At 44.1% G+C, this 13,983-nt stretch overlaps 1 protein-coding gene across 2 annotated transcripts in view; it reads right to left on the bottom strand.

The window, feature by feature from the left end:
* Positions 1 to 7,434, bottom strand: part of RAB8A (RAB8A, member RAS oncogene family) — a 36,234-nt gene extending 28,800 nt beyond the window's left edge. Inside the window, exon 1 of one of the 2 annotated variants that reach the window (XM_018555664.1) lies at positions 7,057 to 7,434. In XM_018555664.1, coding sequence (XP_018411166.1) covers positions 7,057 to 7,180 — 124 coding nt within the window. In that variant the 5' untranslated portion in view covers positions 7,181 to 7,434. The remainder of the gene's footprint in view (positions 1 to 7,056) is intronic. The other variant, XM_018555663.1, reaches the window with a different exon arrangement.
* Positions 7,435 to 13,983: the final 6,549 nt, after the last annotated feature.

Genomic DNA, 13,983 nt, shown 5'->3' with positions numbered 1-13,983 from the left:
GTGACGGATTGATCTCTTACCTACACTGAACACGCAAGAGGTCAGTACGATTGTGTTTCTATGCCATTATTATTAGTAATTATTTCATTTTATGATCATTAAGAAAACCCACATTCTCTATTCTTTGATTTAAAACTAAAGTACAACCAACTGATCACACTAATGTACCGTGAGTTGTAGGTCTAATACATTTTAGTGAGACCAAAGGCTGGGTTCACATCTAGGCGTCAGCGTTTTTGCACATTTTTGTTTTAGGGCAGAACCAGGCCTTAAAATGATTTCAAGACTTACTCCATGATAAAAAAGGTTGAGATTCCAAAACCAGCTAAGGACCAGAGGGATTGGTCTAATTACAGACCAGCTCCTTGCTAAATGTGGACATTAAATTGCTCACCAAAATTTTAGCATCCAGACTAAATACTTTCCTGGATAGTTTAATTAAACGTGACCAAGTAGGCTTTGTTCCAAAATGTCAGGCAGGTGGCGGTGTGGGAAGAATCCTACGATTGCTGCACTTGGTCCGTTCTCGATCCCAAGAAATGTGTCTTGTCTGCCTAGATATATCTCTTTCCTGGTCATACCTTACAAGACTATTGCAACATTATGGGTTTGGAGAGGAGTTTATGGCCTGGAAAGGGTTTTTATACTCTATTCCTCAAGCAAAATTACGATACTGTGGGTTTGAGTCCTCCCCCTTTCCCGTTAGGAAGGGAACGAGGCAAGGTTGCCCACTCTGTCTCATTTTGTTCATCCTTGCACTGGAGCCACTGGCAGAGGCTATCCGAACTCACATCAACATTAAAGGAGTAGAAGTGGCCGGCGTTCACCATAAACTCTCGTTGTTTGCAGATGACATCATGCTCATGATAAGAGCTTGGAAAACGCCTACTTTGAGCTATGTTGCTGTTAAAAATCACCTGACAGATATCATGATTAACGAGAAGCTAACTGCAATATTATTAGATAATACGCAAAATAGTTATCGATTTGGCAACCTTGGATCTCAATTTCGCTGGTGGACTCCACATGCACTGGACACAGTCTTCTCCCTTGTCTCGGCCTCTATCTATGCTTCTCTTCCCTCTTCCGAGACCAAAACGGTTCAACCGTATTAACTTCCTTGGGCGGATGAACTCCACTCCCCTATATCCCCCGAAGATTGGCAGGAGATACAGTATGGCAGGCTGCCCCTAGGTGCTCAAGCAGTGTCTTGATATTGGAAAACTCCTATAAAGTGTTATATAGGTGGTACTAGGGCTGCAGCTAACGATTATTTTCATAATCGATTAGTTGGCCGATTATTAAGTTCGATTAATCGGTTAATCGGATAAAAAAAAAAGGCTCCAGTGATGGACTACTAGTTTCTATTGAGATTGTAGTCCATCACGGGAGCAAGCTTGGCGCGGTGGAAGTAAAAAAAAAGGGGGGTGTGCAATATAGTACATTATTCAGCGACGCAGTGCAGAATACCAGCAGCTATAGAGGAATGTAGCAATAGTACATTATACTATAATGTACTATTGCTGGGATTTGTAGTCCTCTGTAGCTGGCGTTATTCTGCATTGCGCTGTATATAATGTATTATAGCTTATAGCCGACGAATCGACGATCGAAAACGTTGCCAACGTTTTCAATCGTCGATTTTAATCGACTAAATCGATTAACTGTTGCAGCTCTAGGTGGTACTATACCCCAGTGAGACTGGCGAGTTTTGTGCCTGGTTACCCCTTCACTTGTTACCGAGGTTGTGATACCCCAGGTACGATGGTACATATCTGGTGGCTCTGCCCGGTAGCCCGTAGACTCTGGATACGAATTTATAATTTAATTAGATCACTTTTTCATACCTTGAAGAAGGTACCTCGAAATCCTTGTCCAATATATCTTCATGGCCACTAAATTAACAATAGTTAGAGCTTGGAAAACGCCTACTCTGAGCTATGTTGCTGTTAAAAATCACCTGACAGATATCATGATTAACGAGAAGCTAACTGCAATATTATTAGATACACACGCAAAATTGTTATCGATTTGGTAACCTTGGATTTCCTATTCACCGCCTCCTGACTTTGATGCCTCATTATTGTACCTCTAACTACTATTGTTTGCCTTTCCTCTTTTCTTTTCTTTTCTTTACTTCCCCATTTTCCCTTCTTTCCTCACTACTCTTCTGCTATTTTTTCTTCTTGCTTTTTTATTTAAACTTCATGGCTTTTGGATTCATATCAAGTGGATGAACCTATATGTGCCCCCACGCCCCCCCCCCCTTTTTTTTCTCCATTTGTCCTTAGTGGTATTTTCCATTGGTCTCTTGCTGGTTTTTAAATTGACTATACCCACGTTGCTGTATAAAAATATATAGACTTTACATTTTGCTATGTTTTTTTGTTGCTTCAATAAAACTTTTGTAACAGAAAAAGGTTGAGATTGAGAACAGCTGCACTATGGAGATTTAACCTCACGTCACAGAGGTTCTAACCCTTTCTCAAAACATCCAAAAACATATTTGGATGGAGTCCGCCTTTAAATCCGGAAGGAAAACAGCAGCACTGTGATACTGTAAAAAGTCAGTCCGCTGTGTTTTTGTTACTTTTATAAACGTATATATCTGAACATACTGTTTAAGAAATACATTTATGGAGTGAAACGTAACGTACACGTTGAAGTTCCTTTTCAATCCTTTTTTATACATAAAGTCTGCCAAATATTTTTGGAATGAGAACAAGGGGTCTGTTTTTAGCAATAATAGGAAAACAATGGACTCTATATACATAAACATTTTTTCAAGAATGTAAAGAGACATGTGTAAGAGTGCTCATAGGCATGAGATGACACTGGATGTCCAGACTTGCAAGCAGATGCCTGCTGGGTGGTAGGCAATCAAAAATTTTGAAAAATTCCTCATTCATCAGGATTATTAATACTCATACTGGTTTCAGAAGAGCCATCATAAACATAACATACCTAATTTACATAAAAAAATGTATGTGTACATATATTGGCAGAGGTGCTGTTAAAATCAGATGGCAACATTTTATCTTCCAAATAATGATTACGAAACAAAAGTTTTGGCCTCACTGGAAGCTTTACTATTCACCATGAAGAACTTGAAATGTTTATTTATAGTGTATCTAAAGCCAAGAAAAACTCTAATCTATTGCAGCCAATGGTCCCAGGATGTGCTGGCTGCATTATTTCTCTTTTTTTCAGGCTTTTTCCTTTATTTACAGCTAGCGATTTTGCCAGTAGTACACTTCGTGTCCCAGGGTGACAACACAGCTCAGCTTTGACCGTCAAAAGTCGTACGATTGTACAGTACTATCGGTCGGGCACTCTATTCACACGTTACGATTGTCGTACGAAAAGTCGATCGCATACGATTATCGTACGATAATCGTAAGGTGTATGGGCACCTTAAGAGTGCTCATAGGCGTGAGATGACACTGGATGTCCAGACTTGCAAGCAGATGCCTGCTGGGTGGTAGGCAATCAAAAATGTTGAAAAATTATTAATACTCATACTGGTTTCAGAAGAGCCATCATAAACATAACATACCTAATTTACATAAAAAAATGTATGTGTACATATATTGGCAGAGGTGCTGTTAAAATCAGATGGCAACATTTTATCTTCCAAATAATGATTACGAAACAAAAGTTTTGGCCTCACTGGAAGCTTTACTATTCACCATGAAGAACTTGAAATGTTTATTTATAGTGTCTCTAAAGCCAAGAAAAACTCTAATCTATTGCAGCCAATGGTCCCAGGATGTGCTGGCTGCATTATTTCTCTTTTTTTCAGGCTTTTTCCTTTATTTACAGCTAGCGATTTTGCCAGTAGTACACTTCGTGTCCCAGGGTGACAACACTTAGGAGTGCTCAGCATGTTCGGCTGAACCGAAGCGCAGAACCCGTTCGCCTCAGCCGATCCAACATCTGGATCGGCTGAACCGTACCTCGCTGCAGTGAGCGAATAGCCGAATGCCACTCAGTGGCTCTGTTATTCTGCTCACTACATCGGAGGTAGCGACCAGAATAAAAAAAAAAAGTAAACAGAAACAAAACAAAACAGTGCGAGGTCCCCCTCCCGATCTATACCAGACCCTTTAGGTCTGGTAGGAAAGTTAGAAGGGACCCCAAGTTAAAAAGTAAAAAAAAGTGTTTGGCAATCCCCCCAAAAGTCATACCAGGCCCTTTAGGTCTGGTAGGAATTTTAGAATGGGGGAAAAAAATAACGTGGGGTCCTTCTAAAATTCCCACCCAGACGCTTAATCCGAGTTGAACTGAAGTGCTCCGGCGGCCGAAGTGAGCTGAAGGATTAGCTGAAGCTTCAGCTTAATCCTTCTGCTCTTTAGTGAACAACCCTCTTCATAATTTTTAGCCACGATCATATTCGATTGCACGGGTGGAATCACGGCGGGAAACCGCACGATCCACCCATCGCAACTAGGGTGCCATTAGAAAAGAATGGTGTCGCCAGCGCGATCAGCAGTGGTGTGGGACTCTGTGACCGCACGGCAATCCGCACACGATTGCCACGCGGTCACGTTAATCGATTATAAATCGATTATGTCGATTAGTTGTTGCAGCCCTAACACAAAGTCCTCAACCTCTTTTCTGTATCCCCTGTTATCAATGCACAGGAATCCTCTATACTGAGTGTTCCTGTTCATTCATAAACTTCAGGACATAGTAGGTTTACTATATCCACAATCATGAATGAACAGGAAGTGATGTAGATCACTTTCCATTCATTCATAATTGAGGATATAGTAACCATACCATGTCCTCAATTATTTACAAACACTCAGCTATCACTGACTGCTTGTACCTCGCTCCTGACAGCTGTCACAGAAGGCTGAGCGAGCGGAGCCGACTCCTGTGACAGCACTGGCTGTCTGCGCCCACACTGCTCTCCTCAGATCTGTGACAGGAGAGATGCCGGCCGCTCACAGCACTCTCCTCCCGCAGAGCTCGGCCACCTGTGACAGATTATCTCCTCCCTGCTCGGACACAGGAGCAGCGGCCAGCAGGGAGGAGAGAAAGAATAGATGCACCTCTGTATCGGCAAGAAAATTGCACTTTCGGCCGATATGTTTCGATATATCGGTGCATCGCTACTGGTTACTATGGGCAACCGCTCCAGATTCTGTCTGCAGCAGCTGTGCATGGCAACCAATCAGCTTCTCTCTTTCATTTTCAAATCTTAACTGAACAAACTGAAGAGAGCTGATTGGTTGCCCTGGGTAACTGCTCCAGATTTTGTCTGCTCCAGTTTTGATAAATTCCCCCCTTTGTGTTTTTATCAGTACAGTGTTTTTTCAATTTTTTTATATGAGCCAATGAACGCAGTGCTTAAAGATTAGCAAACTTGCACTGCCTTTAGCAGTATATCAAAATACAAAAACCTGTGTCTGAGGTTCTGTGTATGGATCATATGGACAATTGTGATAACACTTACATGCATAGAGTGTACAGCGCATATGCAATTTATTGGAGCCACCTGTGCCCTAGCAACTGAGGACACTAGACAGCAGGGAGGTGCCTGCATCCTAGCAATGAAAGAAGCACAACAGCAAAGAGTCGCCTACATCCTAGCAACCAAGGACCCTAGACAACATAGAGTCGCCTGCAGCCTAGCAACCAAGGACCCTAGACAACAAAGAGCCGCCTGCAGCCTAGCCACCAAGGATGCTAGACAGCAAAAAGTCACCTGCATTCTAGCAACAAAGAACGCTAGACAACAAATAGGCGCCTGCAGCCTAGCAACTAAGGATGCTAGACAGCAGAGTCACCGGCATCCTAATGAGAACTTTTCAGCAAAGCTCAGCAGTCATAAGACAATTCAGTGCCGCTTAGATGTGTTGTTACAGTGTACCCAAATTTATATTTTTTTCAATAGTTTTGGACAAAATAATAAGGAATTAGAATCAATGTTGGAGTTTCATTGCTGTCTGTGTCCTCATTGGGGAGAGTAACACTACTGGGACAAAAGCCCGGTTTTACTGCTATCTGTGGAACCCTTAAAGGTTGGCGTTGCGCTAAACAAACAGCAGCTGGTGTGCGTTGCCCAACAAAGTGTCAATGCACTGATTCTGTGTTTTGTTTGTTTTTTGGTAGAACTTTATTGAAATGTCACAAGTTAAATTTTTTTCATTAAGTTCTACAGGCACAGTGGGGTGCAAGGCGGTTCTTCCGCATCGCATCCCGCTGCGCTAAAAAAGGTACAGCAAGCTGTACTTTTTTTTTTCAATGCACACCACCGCGTTTCCATCACAATGTAGTGGTGTGAACCAAGCCCATCTGGGACAAGGCAGATTGCCTTGTCTTGCACTGGGGCTGTGCTGGCCGTTGCGCTATAAACAACAGCCAGCGCAGCCCCAATGCATATGAGGTCAATTATCCCTTAAAGAGATCTTCCCTCACTTCTTGTTGTGTCTACAGGGCATGAAGTAAAGGGTACTGTCCCGAATCAGACACAAATGACAAAATAAAAACCTAACGTGGGTTTAAACGATTTTCTCTATAAAGTTCTGAATAAAGTTATGGCATTAGAGCAACTCTGTCACTGAGAAAGATGCTCCCTGTAAAAAAAAAAAAAAGTCCATCCGCCACCAGCCCCTATGGGACTCAGTGGTGACACCCATGCTTTTGGGAGGATCTGATGAGGCCTGAAGGGGACCAGACATCCCCAGAAGGAGAATATTCTGCAGAAGGGTGTTCTCTTGAAAAATGCAGAGCTGCCACCCAACCCACCAACTGTAAAAGGGAGGTTTTAGAAGTTTTGAGGGGGTTTGGCAGAAATGATTTTTTTTCTAACAACAGGGTGACTTTTACAGCAATTGAAGGCTAATTCCATACATGATGTACCCATGTTTTAATGAATGTGCTATACTAAGCTACCATTACCATGACCACATAGCCGCCAGGCTTGAGTGTACTGCCCCATGGTGGTCAGAATACACCCCTAGTACGCCGCTGGCCCCAGCACTGCTCCCCTGTCATTCCCCATTTCCAGTCCCACCAGTTGCTCCCCACACCTCCACCGCCTCTCACCTATAGTAGATATGAAGGTAGAGTTGAAGGCATCCTCTGAGAACCTGAATAACACGCAAGTCTTTCCGACCCCCGAGTCACCGATCAGAAGCAGTTTAAACAAATAGTCGTAAGTCTTCGCCATATTAAAAACTACTATACAGGAAATACCAGCGCCTGAATCCTATTGGCTGACGAACCTATCAATCAAGCAAGACAAACAAGACGACTGGCTACTGTCTCGCTGGCGTCACTCGAGACCCGCCCATCTCCGGGGACCCCCGGGGCCGATCCCAGCATAAAGTTTATCTGGCTAAGCGGACGAGTCAAACTGAGAAGTGCGAGCTGATTGGTTGGGCGGATGTCAGAGCGGCAGCTTGTGATTGGTTGTGAGGGAGGTTGAGGTTGAAGTTCTGTACTGTCATGGGGGTGAGCGTCATGTTACAAAGATAGCGCTGAAGGCGGATCATAATGTATCATTAGGCGTGAAGAGGAAGCGCACCAAGTGTCTGTACAGCTTGCAGTTTTAATCTCATTGCAGGAAGTTTTTTTCCAGAGTTTGTGAAGAACTTTATTCAACTTAGAGCATTTACTTTTAACGTGAACCCATTCTAATGTAAACCAAAGGTGGGCAAACGCTGCCCTCCAGCTGTGGTGAAACTACAAATCACATCATGCATCTGGTTCTGGGAGTCATACCTGTGGCTGTGAGAATCTTGCAATGCCTTATGGGATTTGCAGTTTCAAAACAGCTGGAGGGCCGGAGTTTGCCCACCCCTGATGTAAACCCATACCTCCCAATGTCAGAACAGGAGAACATGGGGCATGCTGATAAGGGAAAACACGAGGCATATACTGCAGAGAAAAATGGGAGAGGTTGTGCTATGCTGAATTTTGGGCTTGGCTTAAAGGGGCACGCTCAAAGTAGTATGAAACTCAATAATGAATCCAGATCAAACATGTGCACTTGCTTTGCTTTGCTTTGCTTAACCCCTTCATGACAGAGGCCTTTTTTTTAATCTTTTGTTTCCATGTTATAATCCGCACTGTAGGGCCTGAAAATTACTTAAAACCCCCAAACATTATATATTTTCTGAAAGCTAAGACACTATAGAATAAAATGGTGGCAATTGCAAATTTTTATGTTGCACGATATTAGCGCATCTTCTTATCAAACCACCAAATTTAGTGAAAAATGCACTTAAATGCAGAAAACACAATAAAATACTAATTTTTAAAATAAAAGATGAGGTTACAACGAGTAAATAGATAGCCAACATGCCCAGGTTAAAAATTGTGTGCGTCCGTGAAACTGCGACAAAATTCAATACCCCAAAAAGTCCATAGACGACGCTTTAAAAGCCCCTACAAGTCATCAGTTTAGAGATACGCATAAATACTGGCCCTAGAATTTATGCTCTCACTCCGGCATGCGTGGCGATACCCAACATGTATAGCGCCATCGTCGATTTCATACATAGGCGCACCCGACGTGTGTTTACGTGAAGAATCGTGGAGGGACTTTAACATTTAAAAAATTATTTCTACATTTATTTTATATTAATTTTAAAAACTGTTAATTTATTTTTACTTTACTTTAATTGCTATCACATAGGGGGGCTTACAAGCCCCCCCATGTGTTAGCAGATTAGTGGTGACAGGTACTCTTTAAGGTGATACTGGGGGTCCAAAAGATCGCACTTCAATAGCTTATTGCTGGGCTTCAGGAGCCCAGCACTGACAGCTATGGGACCGGAAGTGATGTAAACTCCATCGCTCCCAGTCCCATAGTACGGGAGTATCCCAATCTGCAATAACTAATTTCCGGGAGGTCCCCCAGCCCCCCTCCCCCTTGGATAGGGGGGAACAGATAGCAGGGGAATCAGCAGATAGCAGAGGAGCTAATACTTCCCCTGCTATCTGCTGTTATGTTTTTGTAGTATTCTAACAGCTGCCGTGGGCCACCATCAGAATAAAAAACAACAATAGCCATCCTGCTATTGGGTATTGCAATTTGAAATGGCCAATAGCAGCCTAGCTATGCATTCCCCTGCTATCTGTTTTTTTTTATTTTATTCTGACGGTGGCCAGCGACCGACGCCAGAATACAAAAAAAAAAAAAACAGCAGGTAACTGCAGATAGCATGGGAGCGCGAAAAGGTTTACTCTATTAGATAGAGCCCCATAACTTCCTGTACAGTACAAGATCACAATGGACAGAAAAGTCTGCAACAGCCATGCTTCAGCTAGCTTTAAGAAGAGAGGAGCAAGGAGTGTCTCATACAGCTCACTGCACACACAACAGTGGCTCCATAGGACCCTACAAGTGAGAGAAGTCACCCTAAAACTGAATATCAGGGCCAGTGCTCAGGGGACCAGCTGATTCTGCAGGAAGCTAAAACGTTACAACATCCATGCCTTAATGCTTTGGATTCAAGATCAAGCAGAATCGGGAGAGATATTATGGGTTTGGTCACAAACAAAAACGTATCATCTGCGAACAGGGCTACCTTATGTTCATAACCTCCTACTTTCAGACCCTTGATATTAGGGTTGTTCCGTACTGCAATGGCAAGTGGTCCAATCGCTACAGAGAATAGTAAAGGCGACAGAGGACAACCCTGGCGAGTCCCACGATGTAGCGGAAACTTCCCCGAGCGATACCCTGTGTGCTGTATAAAGGCCTCCCGATGGCAATATAATTCCTATTATCACAGAACTTGATGCAAAGACTACAGAGTTTGTACCCTTTCTCTTGGGAACCCTGGATCATTAATTATTTAGGCATACAGTACATTCAACAGCTGATTATGACTCATTTTACCAAGCCAATTATCCTTTGGTTATATGCCAGGTCAAGCAGATGTTGGAATCTTGGAAGAGATACTAACTATCATGGCTGGGAAGAATAGCAGCAATAAAAATGACTTTGCTACCTAAATTTGTAGCCGTATTGTGGTGTCAGGTCCTTTAAGAGGAAAGATATTGCAGCTGCAGGTGGAAATTGTGGGTTCATTGCTTGTGGTGTGTCACAGAGGTGAAACAGAAGACCCGATCATCCAGCGGCTCCTTCGGGGATGAGCGCTACAAATTGTTAGATTTTTTTTGAGTATCATCAATTGCCGTCCCAATATCTACCATGAAACCCCTCAGCAGCAATTGATTCGGCTTATCAGGAGAAAAAAAAACGTGAGTAACTAAAAATGTCCTTGTCCAACCTCGGGGTAAAGGACATCTTGCAGTGCCACATTTGTTTTTTTTTAATCAAACTGGGCAAAGTGCACCTATGATATCTTATTACATGGGGCTGACTGCCCCTCTGTGGGTAACTATTGATTCAGAAGAGGTCAATCCTAAAGCCAGGGCCGGATTAAGAGCATCACGGGCCTGGTGCTGAGGATTTTGGGGGGGCTTTTTATGGAAATGGCGACGGTCACCCAGGCCTCTTCTTCCTGCCCGGGTTGTGATTTGTAGTCTCTCTACAGCTCGGAGTCAGTGGTGGAGCACCAGGGCCCAGTTACAGCTGTGACTCTGGTAGATCTGCCACTGACTCCAAGCTGTAGAGGGACTACAAATCCCAGTAATACATTACACAGAAATGCAGAATACCATCAGCTATGGAGGGCTACACATCCCAGGAATACTTTATACAGCAATGCAGAATAATATGAAGCTAAATACTGTGTTGCCCTGGGTTCGTGGCCTGATGTCTCCAGGGTCTCAGGAAAGCTGTGTGAGGTTTAAGGGGCGGCTGTGCAGGCTCTCAGGAGGCTATTCGGGCTCTTAGGTGGCAGTGTGGGCTCTCAGGCTGTCAGTGCGGGCTCTCAGGTCGGTCAGTGCGGGACCCATGCGGTCAGTGAAGGCACCAGGTGGTCAGTGCAGGCTCCAGGTGGTCAGTGCGGGCTCCAGGTGGTCAGTGCAGGCTCCAGCTGGTCAGTGAGGGCTCCAGGTGGTCAGTGAGGGCTCCAGGTGGTCAGTGCGGGCTCCAGCTGGTCAGTGAGGGCTCCAGGTGGTCGGTATGGGCCTCAGGTGGTCAGTGAGGGCCTCAGGTGGTCATTGCAGGGCTCCAGCTGGTCAATATTGGCTCTAAGGTGGTCAGTGCGGGCTCCAGGTGGTCAGCGAGGGCTCCAGGTGGTCAGTGAGGTCAGCAGGTAGCTAGTGCGGGTTCCAGGTGGTCAGTGATTGCCCCAGGTGGTCAGTATGGGCTCCAGGTTGTCACTGTGGGCTCCAGGTGGTCAATGCGGGATCTAGGTGGTCAGTGAGTGCTGGCGGCCGCGGCTCTTTGCTCAGGCATATCAGAGGGCCCTATGATATCCCTGAATAGAGGGTCGCGGCCAGCCTGGATTGTCATTGGGCGGACTGTGTTTTGGGTTGGGCCAGCCCGGCCACAATTCGAGTCGGGCCAGCGGGGCATGTTTCGAGTCAGGCCAGCTCGGCCGCAATTTGAACCATGTCAACCTGGCGGATTTGGGTCAGTTGGGCCTATTTGCAGGGGTGGGACTGTAGCGGGAGTTCCACCCGCCCCTATATTAATCCAGCCCTGCCTATAGCCATAGACAATTTGCTTTGGAGTTTGTCTTCACATCAGAAACATGTTAACAATCCATTAATCAGGCATTCTCTTTTTGGATATGGGAAGGAGTTATATATTCAAGGAATCTGGCTTTCGAAAGTGTGTGGAAGTTGGGCCATGTAGGATAAATGATTTTCTGCTCCATTTATCAAATATGTTGTTTACACTGTAGATTTAAGGTACCTACAAATCAAAAGCTTTATACAATTAGGGTTAGCTAAATCAGATGTGCCCTCTGGATTAACTTTATTTGAACAGAAATGCCTACAGGACCCCTTGTGTGGGGGTATTCTGTCCATTATTTATAATGTATTGATGGAGAGTAAAAATTGGACTTTGCCGAAGTATGCGTCTCAGTGGTAATGTGATTTGGAAAAACATCTGGATACGAGAGAATGGGTTCAGGTATGGTGTACCACTGCTCATTTCTCGATTTAATGTTATGGCTTTGGAGGAGGAGGATAGGAGGAGGGGGTAATTCTTTTTTTTTTTGGAGGGGGGTGTAGGGTGAGGATGTAGGGAGAAACATGAATGGATGGTGGCGAATAGAGGGAAGTTTATATAATATTTATAATATTGAAATGGATGGTTTATCACTTTATAAGATTTATGTTTATTGTTTTTTTAAGTAATGCTCCCATGGGCGTAGGAAGTTATGTTTCTGGTATATGTATGTTGTTTTATAAATTGTTTAAAAAAAACTAAATAAAGATTATTGAAAATAAATTGTACAGCGGAGCTTGCAGTTTGTGCAAAGGCCTGGTCCACAGAGATATCTAAAAGATAAGAAACATGTTATAAAATGTATTTTTAGGTATGCTGTGTTAATGGGAACAAATAACAAACATACAGAGGGGTTTTCTCATGTGGAAATACACTTAACAGCTAAATTCTGTAAAAAACAAAAACTCCCCTTGCAGTTCATTGGGTCTAAGGTACCTGGAAAAACGACTTTCACTTACTCACCTCGGGGAAGGGTGGCTATGGACCCCTGCACCAACAGAATGTCTAGGATTCCTCCCTAGCCTGACAAGCTGGCATCCATCGTGAGGATCTTTCATGAATGTGGAAGAAAGGTCTTCCCCAGCTCCGGGTAGCGATATTAAACCGCCAGGGGAAGGACAATCTGGTCTTTGATGTCAGGCAAATCGGACTGTCCAAGGACTGGACTGATTTGTTCCACATTGGCAGGATGCTGAGTGTTAGCGGTTTGAAATGGGACTGCCTCAAAAGAGTCTACAATCAGCCTCAGAACTCTCATGTCTAAGCTGAGACCCAGATTTTAAAGCAATGAGTCAATCCTTGAATTGACTTCTGAAGGTTCAGGAGTTTAATGGAAATGCCCTGGGAGCACAGCAGGACTAGCACAGGGGCCAGCAACTTGGTCAACACTTGAGGTGCAGAAGGACGAATGACAGGGTCACAAACTGGAGGTTTTGGGGACCCACAGCAAAGCAGAGGAATCACTGATGCACTGGAAAAATGGGGATATGCAAGTATTCAACCTTGATGTCAAGGAAGGCCAGAACGTCTTTCTGGTGGGAGAAAAGCTAGACCTGTTGGTTTCCATGTAAACTTTTTGGGCCCAAATGAAGACATTTAGGGCCTTCAGATCTAAGACGAGGCAGGAGCTGAATTCTATCTCGCAGAATCTCGAACCTACCTCATCTCATATGCTAGCTGTCCATTTATCTAAATAATGTCAAAATAAACTTCTAAATGATGTGGCTTTGTCACCTTTAGGGCTCAGAGGTCCACGTACGGTAAAAACCATCCAGATCTCTGTGCACATGTCAATGACAGACTGGGGCTATATGCTTGTAAATGCTGCTCTGGGTGCGTTCATACGTACAGGCCATTAACATGTACAGGAGGGCTATGCGCAACACCTGTGGCTCCTGGGTGCAGGTGTAATTTTTTTATGGTACAAGGACATCTGCACCTGTGTGAGTGAGCCCTTAGGGTAATGTACTATAAGAGAAACTGCTTAAAGTAAGGCTGCCAATGCTGACCTCACCTGAAAGTGAATGAGAATGATCTTCAGTACTTTGAGTCATTGGCGTAGAACAAATATGCAGAGAAAGACTTTATTCCTTTTCAAATCCCACTCAGGTTATTTTTTGCAAGGAGTTTGCATGTTCTCCCTGCGCTTGCGTAGGTTTCCTTCGGGTACTACTGTTTCCTCCTACACTCCAAAGACTGTTTCCTCCTACACTCCAAGACTCCTACACTCCAATGCTGGTAGGTTAATTGGCTTCTGTCTAAATTGGCCATTGTATGTATGCATGTGAGATAGGGACCTTAGATTGTAAGCTCCTTGAGGGCAGGGACTGATGTGAAAGTGCTGCGTAAATTGCCGGCGCTATATAAATACC

The sequence above is a fragment of the Nanorana parkeri genome, unplaced genomic scaffold, assembly GCF_000935625.1.
Source record: "Nanorana parkeri isolate BGI_ZX_2015 unplaced genomic scaffold, ASM93562v1 scaffold207, whole genome shotgun sequence".
NCBI classification, from domain to species: Eukaryota; Metazoa; Chordata; class Amphibia; order Anura; family Dicroglossidae; genus Nanorana; species Nanorana parkeri.
This window is presented reverse-complemented; position numbering and strand designations above follow the sequence as displayed.